At 47.0% G+C, this 21,426-nt stretch overlaps 1 protein-coding gene across 1 annotated transcript in view; it reads right to left on the minus strand.

Annotated features, from left to right (window-relative positions):
- EMID1 (EMI domain containing 1) overlaps positions 1–21,426 on the minus strand; it is a 73,583-nt gene that overhangs the window by 1,150 nt on the left and 51,007 nt on the right. The window contains exons 12-16 of the mRNA XM_081892639.1: positions 20,231–20,274; positions 17,982–18,044; positions 16,607–16,651; positions 15,089–15,133; positions 583–673 (exon numbers count right to left, since the gene is read on the minus strand). Of these exons, the coding sequence (XP_081748765.1) occupies positions 583–673; positions 15,089–15,133; positions 16,607–16,651; positions 17,982–18,044; positions 20,231–20,274 (288 nt within the window). The remainder of the gene's footprint in view (positions 1–582; positions 674–15,088; positions 15,134–16,606; positions 16,652–17,981; positions 18,045–20,230; positions 20,275–21,426) is intronic.

Consider the following 21,426-nt stretch of genomic DNA (forward strand, 5'->3'; position numbering starts at 1 on the left):
GCAGATCAGCACTGAGCCAACCTCCTCCAGGCAGACTTAAGCTACAAGGTGCAAGCTGGCTTGAGAAGAGACTGCCACTGAGCATGCACAGACTTCCGTCGGAAAGGCAGGCCCGCCCCATGCTGTTGGATACCCAGCAGTCTGACAAATCCAATACACCCCGAAGCTGGCGTTAACTTTTGGTGCAAGGCAAGCAAATTTTTTTTTTACTTCTGAGCTCATGCTTGGAGGGGTGGGGAGGAAGAGGAGCAGCCCCTCCCCACCCCAGCCATCACCAGATGTGTCCCCCTTAAGGCTCCCTCCACCCCGCCCCACCCCGCTATGGGTCAGGAAATGCAAAATCCCACATAAAAGTAGCTCTGACTGCAGCAGGGCAATGGAGAGGGAATTAAAAACCTGGACATTGTGGACTAGTGGCATGCAGAGTTTGGGGCGGGATGACAGGGAAGGGGAGAAAGCCCATGTCTGCAAGCAAAGTGGGGGGGGGTTTCCTCCTGGCCATGGGCTCTCTGCATTGGTGAATGCAGCATGCTAGGGAAAAAGGGAGAGGGAGAGAGGGAGAACCCCCCCCTCTGTTGTTACCTGGCCAGATGATAGCTTCCAGCAAGGTGACCCTCCTAGACAAGAGCTTCAGCTGGGCCTGCTGCTCTAGGAAGCTTCGTAAGCTAATGGCCTGATGGGAGATTGAGAAGAGCAGAGCGGAAATTCATTCACCCTCGTTATGGGGAAAGGGTGGAGAGGGAAAGGGTTCTGAATCGGGAATCTTTGGAGGGGTGTGTGACTGCGGGTGGAGAATTTGGGCAGGGGGCTCAGAAGATATAAAGGTGATAATTCCCCCAGACCTGGAAAGACACGATACAGGGTTTTCCACTCTTTACTTATGGGGATCAGGGGCATGTAAAAGCCTGTGCCTTTTTAAAAAGGAGGGGTGGTTCTCAAAGTTTCACGCAGAAAAGGAACTGTGTGCTGGTAGCTAACTTCACTATCGGATTGTAGGGTCATCTAGCCCAATGCCCTGCAATGCAGGAAGAGTTTTTTTTCTCGGAAGGAAATAAAATAAAATAATAAAATATAATAAATATGATATAATAAAGCTTCCCATTGGTAGACCTCTGTTCTCTGTAGTGGCTCTGTACCCAGTCAGATAGGTAGGGTACAAGTATTATTATTATTATTATTATTATTATTATTATTATTATTATTGGAACAGGCACCTCCAGAATCACTAAGGCACATACTGATTCACCCAATGGCTCCAGAGGATGCCAATAGAAGGTTTCACCATCCATCACCCCCTAACAGCTCTCACTTTGCACGGAGAAGGCAGAAGTTTCTCCGCCCTCTCTGGTAAACGCTGGAATTCATGGATACCCAAAAACACAGATTGCTGTAATATTCAGGACAGAGAAAAATTCTCATTCAGGCAGCACAGAGCTAAACTATGGCACTTGCTCCCGCAGGAGGTTGTGACAACGCCAACTTAGATTGCATTAAAAGAGGATTAGGCACACTCAGAGGTTCAAGCAATTAGTATAGTGGTACCTCGGGTTACAGACACTTCAGGTTACATACGCTTCAGGTTACAGACTCTGCTAACCCAGAAATAGTACCTCAGGTTAAGAACTTTGCTTCAGGATGAGAACAGAAATCGCGCAGCAGCGGCACGGCGGCAGCAGGAGGCCCCATTAGCTAAAGTGATACCTCAGGTTAAGAACAGTTTCAGGTTAAGAACGGACCTCCAGAACGAATTAAGTTCTTAACACCCAAGGTACAACTGTAATTACTAGCCGGAATGGCTTCCACTGTCAGAGGCAATAAATGTTTCTGAATCTCAGATGCTGGGAATCACAGTTGGGCAGAGTGCTCTTCCACCTATGTCCTGCTTGTGGGGCTTCCCATTGGAGCATCTTGTTGGCCACTGTGAGAGTGGCATGCTGGACTAGATGGGCTTCCCTTAGCCTGAGCCATCAGAACTGTTCTGATGCTCTCGCGAGGCTGGAGTCCACCCTCCAAGTGTCCCTATTTTCCAGGGACGTCCCTGATTTAGAGAAGCCATCCCAGTTGTCATAATGGTTGTCATATCCTTCCAGATATTGAACATTGTAAAATTAATGAATGCTAAAATGATGTTGGACTGAAATGAAATGGCTCTAGCAACAAGGTTAAAAGAATATGTAAAAATGGATTGATAATCAGACGAAAATATAAAGTTATAATATGTTAAGATATAGAATTAAGATAAAAACGAAGAGGGAAAGGATTTGCTGAATTAACCATGTGAACTGGAATACAAAAAAGGGAGGTGTGAGGAGGTCAGGGAAATAAGTAAATGAAATATAAGACATGAAAAGATTGATCTGTTTTTAATTGTTTTCTATTTTTCATCTATTTTTCATGTATTTTGTATTTTTCATTTGTATTTTTGTACCTTTTTATTTTTTCTCTTTTTTCTTTTATTCTGTAACTTTTTTCTGTCTATAAAACTTTAATAAATATCTTTTTTTTAAAAACAGATATTGAAGGTCTGTATTTTGTAGTGTACACCATTCCCTGATCCAGGAGAGACAGGCTGCCTCATAATAGAGTTTCAAATCTGGCGGGGAAAATCCCCAACCCTTTCTTTGATATCAATTAATAGTTTATGTTTAATCCTTGCCCTGTTTTTCCTAAAGATGTCCCTATTTTCCTTGGATAAAATGATGCAAAAATGACTCCCGAGTTGTCTGAAGGCAATCCTGGATAGGGAAGGTTTTTAAAAAATGTTTAATTATGTTTTAATATCTGTTGGAAGCTGCCCAGAGTGGCTGGGGCAACCCAGTAAGATGTGTGGGGTATAAATAGTAAAATGATCGTTATGGGATGGGACATCCCTATTTTCGTTGGAGGACATGGGAGGCTAAATCTACATGCTGCTCCCAACTTAAAGAGGTATCTCTTCTGAGAGGCAGAGCCTCCAAGTGTCCCTGTTTTCCAGGGACAGGCCCAGATTTACAGAAGCTGTCCTGGTTTCTGATTTGATCCCAGAATGTCTCTCTTTTCCTTAGAATGCAGTGGCGTAGCGTGGGTTGTCAGCACCTGGGGCAAGGCAAGTAATTTGCACCCCCTAACCCGTGGATTTGCGCCCCCTAACCCTAACCCCCAGATGTTGCCCCCGGTGCGGCCGGCCCCCCCTGCACCCCCCACGCTATGCCACTGGATCAGACCAAAGGCATGTCTAGGTCAGCATCCATCAGCTTACAGAAGCCAGCCTGTCACCCCCAGAACACCTAAACACAATAGCCCTTTTCTGCTGTTGTGGTCCAGCAACTTGCAATAACCAAAAGGCATATTGCCCCTGAATGTGGATATTTTGATCAATGCTACATATTTTTAATGAGTGTAGTTCTTTATTGGGACTATATTTCTACAATATCTGGAGGGCACTGTTCTGTCTACCCTTGATCTTAGGGAGTGGACAATAGAAAAAAAATGTAGGAAAAGAGATAAGTAGATTAGAATGCCTTTTTAAATGTTTCATTAACATGTTCCCAGCTTTTGGGCGTTTGGAGGAGACAAAATGGAAATGCAGGATTTTGTAGATGAGATTTTAAATATCTTTATTTAGGGTTCCATGGAGTGTTTGAAGCTTCCCTCTGAAACCTCCCTGCCAAAGCCGCCAAAACATGATTGTCCTCTTGCAATACAAATCCCAAGCTTTTCGGCCCAAACCTCGGCTGAATGGTTAAAAACGAATGGACTAAAAGGTAAAGTAGACTGGAAGGGCAAGGGTTGGGTGTGGGAAACCTTCTTCAGCCTGCGAATCGTATTCCCTTCTGGGCAACGTTCTGAGGTCCATTTGCCAGTGGTGGAGGAGCCAAAGGCAAACATGGATGGCACAACAACAACAACAACAACAACAAATCTTTATTACAGTCATAGACCAGCATTTAATATCTAAAAAGCTCTTTAGAAAGCTAAAAGGTATTAAACACAAGGTGAATGTAAAAGTCTATAAGAATTTAAAAGAAGCTAAAAGAATCCAAAAGAAGGGTCAGGAAAATTGGGCGGGTGTGGAGGAGCACAAAAGGTTGATACATAAAGGCTTTAGTTCTCATTTACAGAGCACTCTGATATGTTCATTAAAGCTGATTGGTGGCACAGGTCATCCTCCTATGAATCTCGAGTGCTGCTGCGTATAACCTAGCAACACTATACATTGCATCAGGATCAGGATCCGAGAGCAGCAGGGCGATGTAAAATTGTCCTGTCTGCCCTGGGTGCTTATGAAGTAATGGGGGAATCAGGCTAGTACGAATGTCTCTGTAATACACAGTGGCGTAGCGTGGGTTGTCAGCACCCGGGGCAAGGTAAGTAATTTGCGCCCCCTAACCCATGGATTTTAGCACTCGAGTGCGAGCGAGCGCCCCCCCAGATGTTGCGCCCGGTGCGGCCGGCCCCCCCTGCACCCCCACGCTACACCACTGTTAGAATGTCCCACTTTTCATTGGAGAAATGCTGGAGGGTATGGAGTTATGCGACCCCTGAGCTAAGGAGGTAACTATGCAACCTTTAGATGACATCCGAAGGCAGCCTTGTATAGGGAAGTTTTTTAATATTTAATCTTTTGTTATGTTTTTCTATATGTTGGAAGCCACCCACAGTGGCTGGGGCAACCCAGTCAGATGGCTGGGGTATAATAATACAGTGGTACCTCAGGTTAAGTACTTAATTCGTTCCAGAGGTCCGTTCTTAACCTGAAACGGTTCTTAACCTGAAGCACCACTTTAGCTAATGGGGCCTCCCGCTGTCAGCGCCGCACGATTTCTTTTCTCACCCTGAAGCAAAGTTCTTAACCCGAGGTAATATTTCTGGGTTAGCAGAGTCTGTAACCTGAAGCGTATGTAACCTGAAGCATATGTAACCGGAGGTACCACTGTAATAATAATAATAATAATAATAATAATAATAATGGAATAGGATGCCCCTATTTTCTTTGGAAAAATGATAGAAGGGTATGGAGATCCCAATCCAGGAAACAGCCCTGCTTTCCACCTTTCTGCATCCTCCTCACCTCTAGCACACACCTGGAAAGGTGGGGAAATGAATTAACGCAAGGAGGTTTGAGGTCTGGTAAAAGCCCTTTTTGTCGCAAACTAACCCTAATAAGGGTTAACCCTAACGCAGGTGGCGCTGTGGGTTAAAGCCTCAGCGCCTAGGACTTGCCGATCGAAAGGTCGGCGGTTCGAATCCCTGCGGCGGGGTGCGCTCCTGCTGCTCGGTCCCAGCACCTGCCAACCTAGCAGTTCGAAAGCACCTCTGGGTGCAAGTAGATAAATAGGGACCGCTTACCAGCGGGAAGGTAAACGGCGTTTCCGTGTGCGGCTCTGGCTCGCCAGAGCAGCGATGTCACGCTGGCCACGTGACCCGGAAGTGTCTCCGGACAGCGCTGGCCCCTGGCCTCTTAAGTGAGATGGGCGCACAACCCCAGAGTCTGTCAAGACTGGCCCGTGCGGGCAGGGGTACCTTTACCTTTACCTTTAACCCTAATAAATTGATGGCTGAATTAAAATATCGTTTATACTGATCCAGGGTTGTTATTAGCATTTCAGTTGCAGTCTTATACACATTTGCCTGTGAGTAAATTCAGCTGAACTGGGTGGCAATTACTTATGAGTAAATGAGCCTAGCATTGCTCAAAAAGTTGCGCTCTCCATTGAAAGGGAGCACAAGTGGCTGTTCTCTCCTGCTGCCGCCACCAGAGGGCACTGAGCTCCTACCTTATTGGAGGTGTAGCCACCAGAAGCCCACTGCCTCCGTTTCCCCATACTGAGCATGCTCAAACTACTGCACATGCTCAGTAGTAGCAACTGAAGCCCTCTGCCCACACTTTGAAAATTTCGCAGTTCAATACAAGACTACATAGGAGACCCGGGGGAATCAAACTGCTTTGACTGCTCTGTTTTATTATTGTGGTTTTTGCAAAGCAATTTCCCCCAATATAATGCAGCTTTGTTTTATATGCACTCTAATATATGTGTTTTTGAACGCATCACTCAGCAGCAGAACTGCATCGCAAAATTCAGAAGAGTGCAAATTTCACAGGACGGCTGTGTTTCGGTTCACACATTGATGTGGACACTGCAAATCAGGGAGGCTTGCTTTGAAATGCAGACTGAATCATATTTCTTCCCCCACCCCGTCCCTGGCTGGGGCTGATGGGAGCTGTAGTCCAAAACATCTGGGGAGGGGACCAGGTCAGGAAAAGTAGACTTGGATCTCACAGCCTCGATTCTCAGTCAAACAACAAGAAGATGCTATGCTATTCTGCAGTAGGAAATTCAGGGAGGTGGGCATTTTTTGACAGAAAAAAACCCTGGAGGGAAAATCTGCCTTGTGTGTGTATCTAATTCCACTAGATTCCACCCCATCAACAGTCCTTGGTTGTGAGCAATACGGTCGTTCTCTGTACAGTCATACCTCGGGTTGAAGTAGCTTCGGGATAAGTATTTTCAGGTTGCGCGCTGCGGCGACCCGGAAGTAACGGAGCGCGTTACTTCCGGGTTTCGCTGCTCGCGCATGCACAGACGGTCAAAATGACATAATGCGCATGTGCGGAAGCGGCAAATCGCGACCCACGGACGCAGGTTGCGTTTGCTTACGGATGTGAACGGGGCTCCAGAATGGATCCCGTTTGCATCCAGAGGTACCACTGTACTGTATTTCTGCTGCCAGGAAAAGGAGAGTGGTGCTTATGGGATTGTTTGCCTCAGGTGTTAACTTAGGGACTCTGCATATTCTCTTTTCTTTGGGTCGTTTGTGTGGCCTTGAGCCGAGGCTAGCTCAGAGTCTGGCCCAGACTGGCTTCATCTGCGTCAACACTGACACCCCACCCTAAAAACACCAGCCCCACCCTGGTCCTGATTCCCCACCTGCCTTGTTTGAGTGCTTTGATTGGAAAATCGCTTTTGGTTAGCAATATTCTTTGAATGGTTTTTTTACTGTATATCCCCCGATTTTATGCTATGCTTTTGAGGGCAAAATATGTCCCACTCCAATGTGTTCCCCAAGTTCAGCTGAGTGATAAGCGTTAGAAGACCTGGTCTTCCTAAGATCTGCAGTCCATCTCTATCTATCTGTCTGGTAACCATGCTCAGAAGCAGAAAAGTTCATCTCTGTACAAGGAAGGAGGGCAATTTGTCTACGTTTTATCTGAACCCGATGCTGTAAGAGTACATTTTTCTATAAGGATCCCCCGTTTGGAGAGTTCCTTTTCTATTCCTCTCCCATGACCACTGATTGTATGAGCACAAATAAAACTAACACCGGACTGAGAAATCTTTCTCTGCATGAGTTTTGAAATCCATGACACTTTACAAGTTTTGTTGAGTTGTTTAGAGCCTCTCTATATAGCAAGTGACTAGTAAACAGCGTTTCTGTGCGCTCTGGTTTCTGTCATGGTGTTCTGTTGCACCAGAAGCTGTTTAGTCCTGCTGGCCACATGACCAGGAAAGCTGTCTGTGGACAAATGCTGGCTCCCTCAGCCTGAAAGCGAGATGAGCGCCACAACCCCATAGCTGCTTTTGACTGGACTTAACCGTCCAGGGGTCCTTTACCTTTTTTTACCATAGTGACTAGTAAAAGTTCAACATATGACAAAAAGTAATACAGTGGCACCTTGGTTCTCAAACGCCTTGGTTCTCAAACGAAAACCTAGAAGTGTTCCAGTTTTCAAATGCTTTTTGGAAGCCGAATGTCCGATGCGACTGTTGGCTATTGTTTCCGGGGCACCTGCACCAGTCAGAAGCTGCACCTTGGTTTTCGAACCAAGCGGACTTCCGGAATGGATTAAGTTTGGCGCTTTTGTTTTTGCTATTTATTTTGCGTTTTTGTTTTTGAGGCTTTTTCAGTTAATTTGTTTTTGTGACTGTGTGGAACCCAGTTCAGCTACTGATTGATTGATTGATTGATTTTGTGACTGCGGAAATGGATAAAAGCCCCCCCCATCCAAACAATGACTATCATCAGTGCAGGTAAGGGAAAAAAAGTTTTAAAATTTTTATCATCTGCAATACTTATTTATTTTATAGTACATTGATTATTGCTTTCATTTAATGGATCAATAGTCTCGTTAGAGAGTAAAATTCATGTTAAATTGCTGGGGGGGGTTGTATTTTTTAAATTGCTGTTTTAGGGGTTGTTTTTAAAAGTCTGGAACAGATTAATCCGTTTTGCATTACTTTCTATGAGAAAGCTGCCTTGGTTTTGGAACGCTTTAGTTTTGGAATGGATTAAGTTTGAGAACCAAGGTACTACTGAAATGTTTTGAAGGACAGTTGGTTTAGAAGTCCGTAACTCAATGGCGCAGAAGACAGTTTCTATATGTGCTGCAGAGGCAAGTGAGGGGGAGATGAGGTTTGTCCACCTGGGAAGGTATCCCATTTAGGAGAAGGATAACTCTGATCCTAAACCTCCGCTGCCTTGGGGGACATCTTTGGGAGAAGAAAAGGCTATGGAGTAAACCCTACACAGATCCAGAATGGAGTCCCTAAGACGGTTGGAGGGTGCTTTGCATGTCTTTTCCTGGCAACTGCTGCAGCCAAGCTGATGCCAAACCTATTGCTCTGTTTTCCTTTGGACCACATCAGCGTGGCCAAGAGGGGGGTCTTGTCATTTACGCAGCCTAGGACCTCCATACGCACTGCCCAGGCTTGCGCCCCGGAGAGGTCACTTAGGTGCTGCTAACCCAGAAGTTCAGGTTCGCCTCTGAAGGTGCACTCCATTGTCTCTTGAGACAGACAGATGCCAACAAAAGCAACAAAAAATGGGTTTTTTTGGGGGGGGGAATCTCCTTCTGCCAGTAGACCCTGTGCAATCACTTCCTGATGTCACCATGGACGTTGCCATGGAGACTGTGCCATGGCTGAGCCGCCCTCAACGCATTGTGCCAGGCCTGCTCCCCACAGGACCCAGAGAGTTAGTCCAGTAGCCAGCCAAGGGCGCAATTGAACCCCTGGATTTTGCAAAAGGCTGCAAGAACAGGGCAAACCGCCCTAAGCAGATCACCATACAGACCTGGGCGGGGCCTCCCCCATGGTGGCCCCCTTTTTCCTGACCCCTCCTGGCCTGGGGGGGCCCGCGGGGGGAATTTTGTCCTCCTGTCTGTCTCTACTCACCATGCAGCCCAATCATTGTTTCCAAGATTAAAACCCTCTCAGCTAAAATCTTCAAAGCCTCTCGCAGCTGGTGCAAACCCTCCCCCTGCGGATGAAAGAGAGACAGACACGGCCGTGAAAGGGGCGCACGTGCAGGGGGGTGTGTGTGTGTGCATGCGCATAAATACGTGCAAAAAGGAGAGGGGGGTGAGCTGGGGCTTGGCATGCCTAACTCTCCCTCCCGTCCGCATTTGTTTCAGCCATCAGAAATGACAACAACACAACCACCCACCCACCCAAGGGGCACAAATGCAAACAGAGCATCTATCAAGTATCTATCATGCATGTGCAGTCCTTTAAGGAGTTTGAGCAAACAGTATCATTCAGCTGGCGCAGCTCGCAGGGAGAGAAAGATATGATCAGAGGGAAAGTGTGTTTCGTCCTGAAACTGGGACAGCTTCAACTCGTACCCTGGACCAGCTGCCTAATTGCTGCTTTTGCTTGTAACCCTGCCCACCCCAAGCATCCCCCCCCAAAGGTAATGTGGTTCTCAGGCTGGAGAAAGGTTTCTCACCCCTGCATTACACTATCAGAAATATTCCTGAGCCAGGGCTGTGTTGGCACCCAATATTCTTGAAAGACCTACATTGGCTCCCAATACGTTTCCGAGCACAATTCAAAGTGTTGGTGCTGACCTTTAAAGTCCTAAACGGCCTCGGTCCTGTATACCTGAAGGAGCGTCTCCACTCCCATCGTTCTACCCGGACACTGAGGTCCAGCACTGAGGTTCTGGCAGTTCCCTCACTGCAAGAAGCCAAGTTACAGGGAACCAGGCAGAGGGCCTTCTTGGTAGTGGCGCCCTCCCTGTGGAATGCCCTCCCACCAGGTGTCAAAGAGCACAACACCTAACAGACTTTTAGAAGACATCTGAAGGCAGCCCTGTTTAGGGAAGCTTTTGATGTTTGATGTATTACAGTATTTTAATATTTTTTTGGAAGCTGCCCAGAGTGGCTGGGGGGGGGGGACCCAGCCAGATGGGCGGGGTATAAATAAATTATTATTATTATTATTATTATTATTATTATTATTCCCTTCCCTCACTCCAGGTGCCCGCCCTCTGCCCGCTAAGCTAGCCAGCTGCCCTCAGGTGCAGAAGAGGATGCTGTCTTGGCACCAGTGGCACTTGGGTGCCACCTTCTGCACCGTTGCAGGCCGGCAAATGCCTTGGGGAGACATAACCCCAGGAAGCAGCGCTGGTGGACTCCCCAACAGATCCAGAAGCTCCAGCAAACGGAGGGTTAACCCACTGACAGGCAGCACTGTGCAGTGGTTAGTGTCGGAATAGGACTTGAGAGAGATCAAATCTGTGAAGCTCACCTCGGGCCAGTCCCTCCTTCTCAGCCTAACCTACCTCGCAGGGTTGTTGTTGAACGAGGAGGAGGAGGACCGTGTAGCTGCTTGAAGGAGAAAGGTGGGCTTTAAATGCAAAATAGATAAAGTCACGGGAGACCTTCTGTGCTGCTTTTGCAAATGTAGAAAGCTAGGTTATAGAGAAGCAGGCTGCTGGGTCCAACCAGAAGCTCCCGCAGGAAGGAGCCAAACCAAAGCAAAGAAAATGAACGGAAGAAGCACAATGGCACAGGGCCCCAGATACGGCCGCCTGGGCTTGGTGTTGAGAAGATACGAGCTTTCCCTCCTTGCTCAGGAAGTCAAGTGTGTGGGCACAAGGACAGAAGCACATGCATGGGTGGTTAGTAGCAGGGGGCGGTCTCAAATGCAGCAACCTCGAGGGTGGCATGGAGGTGGAGAGAGAGACAGATGCAGTAACCAGATTCCCAGAGCTATATCCCTGAAGCCACATTCCCACCATCCCTTTTAAAGTGCTTTGATGCCACTCGGAACAGTCAGGGCTTCCCCCAAAGGATTCTGGGAGTTGTAGTTTGTTACAGCGGCTAAGCAGTGTTAGGGGAGACCCCCTATTCCCGTTCAGTCCCCAGAGTTCTCTGGGAAAGAGCAATGACTGTTAAACCACTCTGAGGACTGCAGCTCTAGGAGGGGGAGAGGGATCTCAGCATCCTTAACTAACTACAGCTCCCAGAATCCTTTGGGGAAAGCCGCGACTGTGTGAAAGGGAAAGACACTGATTTAAATGTATGGGGCGAGGTGAGAACAGTCCTTCTCCCTTCCACCTGGAAGGAGGGGAAACTATCCCAGGGAGAGCTAGGAAAGCAATGTCCCAAGTTGGGGCGAGCGAGACAGCTGAACCTAAAAGCAGGAACATCTTTCCAGTTACAAGCAAAGGCACAGTGGAAGCTGCTTGCCGGCGAGTCAGAGCATCCGTCTACCTCACTCAACGCTGTCTGCAGAGGGGGGTTCTCAAAGCGGTCAATACTGACCCCCTCCTTGAAGGTTGGTGGGCCTGTGCTGGGGCTGAAAAGACTGAGGCACAGAAAAGGCACTTGTGGCCTATACAGTCATACCTTGGAAGTCAAATATAATCTGTTCCGGAAGTCGTTCGACTTTCAGAACGTTCGGAAACCAAATTGCGGCTTCTGATTGACTGCAGGAAGCTCCTGCAGCCAATCAGAAGCCGTGGAAGACCCGTCGGACGTTCTGCTTCCAAAAATAGTTTGCAGACCAGAACAGTCACTTCCGGGGTTGTGGCATTCAGAATCCAAAACGTTCAAGAATTAAGCTGTTTGAAAACCAAGATACGACTGTAGTGGGAATTAGGAGTCTCAGAAATCAAGGGCACGAGCATGTACAGAGTGCCAGTGAGGAACCTTTGCATCTAATAAGATGATTCCGCAATGCAACAATACTCCTTATCCTAGCGATGGGGATTAATAAATGTTCGTTACGGATCGATTTTTCTTGACTTTATCTCGTTCACGTTCCTAAGAACTTGGGTTGGGGGTCGGTGATAACTTTCTAAGCTGACGAAAGGGGTCCATGAAGTCGGGGGGTTGGGTGGTCTGCAATGACCACCAGCAACTCTTTGGGGTTGGTTTTTTTAGACAGGCGGTCTTTCCCATCCACCAGTGGAGACTGAACCAGATGTTCTACCAGTGAGCTACAGCCCTTCCCAAGTCTTCCCCGTTAAGGGGAGAGCATCTCTTTAACTCGGACTTCCCCAAACTGGTGCCCTCCAGATCTTTTGGACTACAATTTCCATCAGCCCCGGCCAGTGGCAGAGGTAATGCAAAGCGAACTCCCCCCCACTCCCAATTTTGCACCACATGTAACAACAAACAGAGCAGAGGGCTAAGATCTGCCCTCCTCCCAGAGCAAGGCTGGGGAATCTCCGTAGTTTCTGCCTGACTGGAAATGTACCCTTCAAATCTGACCAGGCCTCTGGCTTGACAGGATGGGGGGAAGAAACTGCCCTATTGTACAAAGGTGGAATTTACATGTGTTGCCCCGCCTCTGGCCACGCCCACCACTAGTATGTGCCCCCTCCCCCCGGGCAGGAAAAAGTCCCAATTCTGTGCCTCAGAGGAACAGACAGAACACAGGAGTTCTGGCACTAGCACAGCAAGCCCCTGGGCAGAGTGGGGTGAGTGGGGTTCAGTGGGAGTGGCGGTCAGGGAAAGGGACAGGCAGGCAGAGAGCCCTCAGAGAAGGATCCCCGGACACTTCGCCCCATCTCTAGACTTTGAGGCATATTCCAAGTCAGGAGTGGGGAACATTGAGCCTTCCAGATGTTGCTAAACTACAACTCCAATCATCATCATCATCCCTGGCCGTTAGCCACATTTGCCAAGGCTGATGGGAGTTGTAGTCCAGCAGCAACATCTAGAGGGCCCAAGGTGCCCCCAAAACAGGTCTCTGTGCTTCATTTTATGGCCTTTGCTTCTGGCCTGGCTGAGCTCGCAATACAATCCCAGATCGGAGCCCGGCTACGTTCATGAGGAATGGGCAAATTCTCTCCATTTCGTGTTTCCTCAAACTGAAGTTCACTTTCCCTGTCATTCTGCAATTTAATTTTTAAGCCCACAGCAATCTGAGACTCGTTTTCACCTAACGCAGAGAGTTTTGCACTCCTTTCTTTCCTTACACACACAGAGTTTTACATGCAATTCTCCCTGACATATTTCTCAGAAGACTATTTGGCATGGCAAATTTAGTAACAGTAGTAATACTAGGCTTTTTTTGGTATGCTTTCCTCCACAAATATATGCATTTTTCTGGACACTTACCCCAGATATATGCAAACCAAACCAAACCAATTCTCCCCCCCCCCAGTTCCTTAGCATTCATTTGGGCTCACTCTCCAGAAGGAAATTTTTCATTGCAACATTTGGATATGTGAAAGTTTTTTTGGGGGGAGGGCTGCATTTTTGTTTTCATGTCTTGTTTTGAAAAATGCAAATCAAGGTAGGTTCGCCTTTAAAATGCAGAGTTAAGACCCTCTATTCTCCCTCACAGAGCTACAATTCCCAGAATTGTCTGGGAACAAGGGTTTATTTTAGGTGTGATTCCTGCACTGCATAAGGTAGGACTAGTGAACCTTTTGAGATCTTCCAACTCTACAACTCTGTGATTGCTTAGCCACTCTGGCAATTGTAGCTATGGGAATGCGGAATTTGGGGGTGGGGGTGGTCCTAAAAAAACCTCAGCACCCGTAACAAACTACAGCTCACAAGATTCTTTTTGGGGGCAAGCCACGACTGTGAATAGTGATATGATACTGCTTTAAATGGATGGGATGGGTGATGACCTGAGCGTTTTGATGACTGGAGCAGATGTTATTTCAAGGGGCAGCAATGAAACAGAGCACAATGCAAAAAAGCTCCTGGAGACTTTTGCAAGGGGGGGGGGAGACTGGGATTAGGGTTGCCGAACGGCTGGAAACGAGGAAGAAGAAAATATGGACCCACCCACTCTGTTCTTTCAAAAAAAACTCTGATCTGCAGAAATCAGCCCACAATACTTTTCGCAGTATGGAGTCATAATCGGTTGCCAACATCTGCACACCAAGCTGCTCCTAAAAGGCAGAGCTGCAGCAGCTGGTTGAAGAGTTGGCAATCCTAGTTGGGATCGTGCCAGAGTGTTCCCGTTCTCTTGCCTATGGGAGGAGAAAGGCAGCCTCACACGTCCGGTCCTGGTTTCAGATTGCGTTGGCCAGCGGCAAGAAAGCTGTGCTTATTTCTCCCACTGTACCATGCAAAGGAAGAATTCAGCATCTCCAAGATGGGAAGCTTTCTTTTTTAAAACAAAAAACCAAGTTTCTAGTCCTTAAGGCTGTGGAAATAGGCTTAAAAGCCCACAAAAATGTGGACACAAAAGACACACACAGTCCATATAGATCATCACATGTGGTTTTTCTTGGCAAAGAACTTTGATTATTTTGGGGAACAACAACAACAACAAAATGTTCTGTTCATGCAGAATATACACTGAACTCTGAGAAATAAAATGTCTGGTGAAGCAGCTTTTGGCTCACGGTGGCTCATGTCACACAATAAACCTTTAGGGTAGCCTTCCTTCCCCAATGTGGCCTCCCTGCAGATAGTTCTGGACTTCAACTCCCATCAGCCTCAGTCTCGTGCTGCTGGGGTTGATGGGAGAAGGGTTGTGCTGGCTGGGGCTGATGGGAATTGCAGTCCAAAATCAGTGGGTGCTGGTGGGGAAGCTGCTTTCAAGGCGCCGCGAGGCTCTTGGCTGTTTTGCATACCCTGGGATGTCTCAATAGGAAAGTGCCTTCATTTCAGTACCCCTTATGTCTCTTGCACACCCCTAGAAGCCTGCCAGCTTGGCTCACGTCTGAGTAGTGGAAATGGGCTTCTGTTGATGAGGGTACAATGGGGGCAGAGAGCTGGGCATCAGGGCAGATTTTTGCAGGTTCAGCTGGTTCCCAAGACTCAGTGTCCCTTGGTTGAGCTAGCAAGTGTCTGGGGTGGGGGAAGAGGAGAGAAAAGGAGGGTCCCCACCCCCACCCCACCCCGCAAGCTTACCCAGGTGCCTTTCTCGCCTGGTTCACCTTTGGGCCCCGGCTCACCCTGAAGCAGAAGGAGAAAAGGCATGAGAAAACAAAGGTTTGGGGCGGTCTGTGGTTATTGCAAAAGAAATCTTCAAATAGGAAATTGCATCAGACCCTCTTCTGCTGTTGTTGGAACCTAGGAAGCTGCCTTACACAGAGTGTAAAGGCCAGTGGTCCATCTAGCACAGTATTGCCCACACTGACTGGCAGCAGCAATCACATGGGGACATTGCCAGACCTACCTGGAGCTGCCGGGAAGTGAGCCTTCTGCATGCAAGGCAGATAGATGCTCCAGATACCGCACTTGCCCTCTTGCTGAATTGTGTAAAACAGCATATAACCCCGAAGTACCGAATTCAAGAGCCACGTACTGCAACAGCAGGGAGAATCTTACATGCAACATTTTGGAAAGGCACACGGGGAACCTAGTAAGATGGATTTATTAAGGTAACTCTGGGAGCATTTGAGAATCGCAACATCTCATTGTCATGATTAGAGATGGAGAAAGGTTTCCATAAGCTGGAAGCGGTTGAAATTTAGTAACCAACCCAGCATAAAGAATTTGCAACCTCAGGCAATTTCAGTGAGAATTGGAAGGGCTCCATAGAGACTTATGAGCTCACAGAACTTGTGTTAGTGACCTATGATGTAAGGCGTATGTAATACAATAAAAAGCTTCATACGGGTGTCAGCGAAAACCAAAGCTTTTTTCTTTCCAAGGGTAAGGGTGGTGCAGGGAGAGGCGGTAGGCTTGGCCCACCCTGGGAAAGGCATATTATGGATGCTGTCTTATGCATGGAGACAGGCCATTATAATAACTGCGTAAAGTTAAGAATCTAGTACATAGAGTAGGCCTCTCCCTGCCAGACTTGAAATTATATTTTGAAGCCTCCTGTATTTGCTGGATCCAGGAATATATAAAACTAAAAAATACAGATCTATTAGATTTGGAAGGATATGACAATAGATTTGGCTGGCATGCATACTTGTGGTATGAAAAGGCAAGAGTACATCAAAGTTTTTGAAATCATATTATAAGGAAAGCGATTTTTAAAGTTTGGGAGACGTATAAAAGATTATTAGAACTGTGGTTTTTTTACTGATTTGTACGCCAGCCTGGGAACTGAAGAGCTGGGTATAAATGCTTTTGAATCGAGGATGGTGAACCCGCGCAGGCCTCACATGTCACTGGACTCAACTCCCATCATCCCTGACCGTTGACCTTGCTGGCTGGGTCTGATGGGAGATGGACTCCAACAACTCTCCGGAAGAACCCAGGTCCCCCAGCCCTGCTTCAAATGAATCAATGAATGAACAAGCGAATGAATGAAAGTCCCATGGAGAACGGTGACCGAGGAAGTTCTCATGTAGTATAAGAGACATTTCTCAGACTGTGCAGAACTTCCCTGGCTGCTGGAGTTTGCCACTAGCCACCCAAATTTATTGCACCCACCCTAGCAGGGTATTCTCTCCTCCACTGTGCCACACTTACGCGTTCTCCATCAAGACCTTGGCGGCCAGGATATCCTTGCGGTCCCTACAGGAGAGACGAAGGAGTAGAAAAGAGAAAACCTGAGTCACAGAATCATAGAACTGTAGAGTTGAGAGGGACCTCAAGAGTCATCTTATCCAACCCCCTGAAAATGCAGTCCATGGCTATATGCTTCGGTTCTCCTGCCCCACCAGCCCTCCAGGGACCTGCCTAAAACCCCTTTTTGCTCTTCATCCTCTGCTAATAATAATAATAATAATAATAATAATAATAATAATAAATTATTTATGCCGTGCCCATCCGGCTAGGTTTCCCCAGCCACACTGGGCAGCTCCCAACAGATTAAAAACAGAATAAAACATCAAATATTTAAAACTTCCCTAAACAGGGCTGCCTTCAGATGTCTTCTGAAAGTCATATGGTTGTTGTTTTTCTTGACATCTGAGGGGAGGGTGTTCCACAGGGCAGGCACCACCACCGAGAAGGCCCTCTCTGCCTGGTTAAAGCAAGTGCAGGGAACCTCTGGCTTTCCAGAATTTGTTAAACTCCAACTCCCATCAAGCCCTTGCTGGGGCTGGAAGGAGTTGTAGATCAGCAACATACGGAGGGCCAATGGTTCCCCACAGTGCTAAAGCAAGCGGGCAGGATTTGAACCCAGGTCCTCCAGGCAAGTATACGAACACGAGAGCCCACCCCCATGTCTGATCCTGACCTGGAGGGAGGCGCCTGCTTCTTTATATGGCTCTGGCTCAGGGTGAGATCCCACAGGGGTAGTTCCTCCAGCCCCACAGTGCTTTAAGAGCTCTGAGTGCTCCACTGGGTTTAATGTTCTTGCAGATGGAGGGTTGCCATCTTCCAGCCAGCCACTGTAGATACGCTTTCGAAAGCTGCTTGATGTGCAGACGTCAGCAGAGGTAATAACAGCTCTACAGTGGTACCTCTGGATGCGAACAGGATCCATTCCGGAGCCCCGTTCGCATCCTGAAGCGAACGCAACCTGCGTCCACACGTGCGCGGGTCGCGATTCGCCGCTTCCACACATGCACGTGACGTCATTTTGAGTGCCTGTGCATGCGCGAGCGGCAAAACCCGGAAGTAACACGCTCCATGGAACACAACCCGAAAATATTCATCCCGAAGCTACTTCTACCCAAGGTATGACTGTATATCTTGTGGAGAGGAATTCCTTGCTGGCTGCTGCAAGTCAAACCAGTTTGGTTGGTCTAGTTAAGGACACCGCAGTTTAAGGAGATCGACCAAGCTGGAAGCTGATTCTTAGCTGTGATTCCTGCATGTATCCAACTACACAATTCTCTGATGCTATGAAACTTGGATGTAAGTCTGAGAGGACGTAATGCTGGAGAGCGGTACTCACTCTTTCTCCTCTCTCTCCAGGGGTACCAGCTGCCCCGTCGGCGCCTGGGGTTCCGGGGCTCCCCTGAAAGAAAGAACCGTCTCAGCTTCAAAGAATAAGAATAATAATAATTTTTATTTATACCCAGCCCTCCCCAGCCAAGGCCAGGCTCAGGGCGGCTAACAAGCAATAATAAAAACAAGTTGAATGAATACAACTTAAAAACAAGATTAAAATGCAACATTAAAATATTGAAACAATAAAATATTAAAATGCAGCCTCATCACAGGAGGAGAAAGGGGAAAAAGAAAGAGGGAGAGGGAATCAAATTGGCTCCAAGCCAAAGGCCAGGTGGAACAACTCTGTCTTACAGGCCCTGCAGAAAGAAATCAGATCCCGCAGGGCCCTGGTCTCATGAGGCAGAGCGTTCCACCAAGCCGGAGCCAGAGTTGAAAAGGCCCTGGCTCTGGTTGAAGCTAATCTAACTTCCTTAGGGCCCGGGACCACTAGGGTGTTGTTGCTATTTATGGACCTTAAGGTCCTCCATGGGGCATACCGAGAGAGGCGGTCCCGTAGGTACGAGGGTCCTAGGCCGTGAAGGGCTTTAAAGGTCAAAACCAGCACCTTAAATCTGACCCTGTACTCCACCGGGAGCCAGCTGGAAAAGCACTGGGTGAATATGTTCCCACGGCAGAGACCCTGTGAGGAGCCTCACTGCAGCATTCTGCACCCGCTGGAGTTTCTGGGACAGCTTCAAGGGCAGCCCCGCATAGAGCGAATTACAGTAGTCAAGCCTGGAGGTGACAATCGCATGGATCACTGTGGCCAGGTTGGGGCGGGAAAGGTACAAACAAGGTTTCCCCAACCCCACATATGTTTCAACTGTGCAGGAGGGTTGGCGTTTTGCCACATGCCAGACTCCCCTCCAACTTGTGATTTCTACCCTCTGTGGCAAACCCCACCCACACACAATCCATAACTAGACTTGTGCACCCCCACTTTGAGGCTCTCAAGCATCCAATATCCTTTCACTGAAGATGCTCCGAGGGCCTTCTCTGCCAAGGGCTGAGGCCTCCCAGAAATTGCTGGACTGGGATCCTTAAAAGGAGAGGGACTCCTGTTTATGTACTTATTATTGCTTTCTCTTGCTCTCAACTGTGGGGAATAAACCCACAGTTTATTCTAACGAATGCATTCTAACACTTTTGAAAGCTTAAGATTTTCCCTCCCATACAGATGTTTTCAAAATTCTTCCCCCCAAAGATCTTTATTGAAACTTAACATATATACATAATAACCAAAATTCCCAATGATTCCCTCACATAAAATCTAAATTACAACAGCTGCATAATTATACACTTAATTATAAAAAATTATAAAACCCACCCCCTACCCTCTACTTCCCTCCACAGCGATTCGACTTCTTTATATTTCTTTCTACCTTTTTCCCTTGCATTCTATAATAAATTAATTTTGTTAAATTCTGATTTTTCCTTCTTTCTTTATTGTTTTTGTTATTGCTTACATTTTTTATTCTAAGCCTATTAGCATGTCATTTTTAGAACAATATTTTGACATATAATCTTTGAAATACTTCCACTCCATTCTTAACCTTTGATTTGATTGATATCTTATAATTGAAGTTAATTTTGCCAATTCTATATAAACTCTATAAACTCGCCAAAATTTATTCAAAAATTTATTCAATTTCCCCCCCTCAAAATTCTTGAATGGCTGTCTTTGAGCCTGCCCATTCAACTGTTTTAGTTTATGTTAAACTTGAATAAAAATAAAGTCCCAATAAAAAACTGAAAGGTTAAAATTTAGTTTGGTTTTAGTTGTGTTGCATTGGCACTGTTGTTATTTGCATGTATCTGTTTATTCTCGGGAGCCTGTTTGAATGAAAGGTGATGTACAAATAAACAGCAACATAACACGACTTGCATAAGACGCGATCAATAATAATAATAATAACAATAATACAACAGTGGATCTCAGTTGCATGGGACCGTTCTTTTGCAATTCAAGAAAATCTTTAATAAAAATTATTCCAAGTCGGTTGCAAGGGATCTCTCCCTACCCCAAACACGGTGGCAGCTAAGTGTTACCTACAGTTTAGTCCCAAAATACTGGGAGGTTCCAGGCCCTGGAAAAACACCACCTCCTATTCAAATCATCAGCTCAAAATGCAATTGGGCTGTTTCCACAGCAAAAATCCTACCCCTCCCAGAAACCCTTGCCTCATCCCATCAGAGATTAAGGGTACTTACATCACGTCCCGGCTGACCTGGGATTCCAGCTGGCCCTGGAGGACCTACAGGGAGAAAGAGGTTCCACACCCCTGGTCAGCAACTAATTTTTGCTGCTTTGAGAAGGGAGGAGCTGGAAGGAAGGGCAAGAGCCCCCCAAATGTCCTTTTCCAAAGTGGCCAACCAGCAGCACCTACAAGGCTGCAGCTGTAACTACAACCTTCCCACCCCACCCTGAGTTTTGTTGTGGCTGTCGCTTCCCACCCCTCAGGGGGCAGGATTTGGCCCTGATCTGTTGCAACTCCCACTTAATACTGTGATAGGAATTTTGAGGTCTTAGATATATGGTAATGTTCATAGCCGCACGTACATAGATCAGCACAGGAAGACCAACCTGAAGCCATTTTGATTCCTAAACTGAGCAAATGTTTTCTCTGCAAGGTCAAAGTGGGAAACCTCCCCATTGTCTCTTTCCTCACAAATATTGTCTTAAGGGCACATTTAAGATATGAATAGGGTGTGAGCCTGTGACCTGGCCCAGGAACTAAGTATTTATCATTACAAAAGACTAGCCAGGCTCCCCAGGCAATCCAATCAAGTAACCTGCCAGACAGGAGATAAACAACAACAGGAGAAAAACAACATTCAAATTTCTGTTTAGACCTCCTTTTCTGTGATGTAGGTCTGGGGGGTGGTCTTAGGTTACACCCCTTCCGTGATGTATGTATGATGTTTCTGGGGGTGGTCTTGATCTACAGGGTGGCAATTTCAAAAGTCTTTATAAAGCCTTGCCCGTCATTTTTCTGGGTTCCTCCTCTCTCCTGCGGGTGAGGGGAGCACCCTGTTGCAACAGATCAATAAAGATCAGGCTTACTAGCTGCTTTGCTTCTCAATATTCTCTGGTTGGCCTCTGTTATTTTCTCCTACCAATAGGGAACCTATGTAAGGACTCTATATGGGCTCTTGGATACCCCATAAGGGAAAAGGGCAATTTTTGTTTACAACAATACTGTGCGACTCCCTTTCCCAGCTGGGCCTAGCAGACTCGTGCTCTAGTCTAGGCGTAGGAAAACAATTCCTACCACGGTCAGAAAACTTCCAACAACTTTCCTGGAACGGAAAGTGCAATAATCAAACCTGCCACCAGAGGCCAATAGAACGTCAGCTATCAAATCCTTCCTAAAGTTGAGTGAACCATCAGCCATGGATGGCAACAG

The sequence above is a fragment of the Podarcis melisellensis genome (genome assembly GCF_964234715.1).
Source record: "Podarcis melisellensis genome assembly, chromosome: 16".
NCBI lineage: Eukaryota > Metazoa > Chordata > Lepidosauria > Squamata > Lacertidae > Podarcis > Podarcis melisellensis.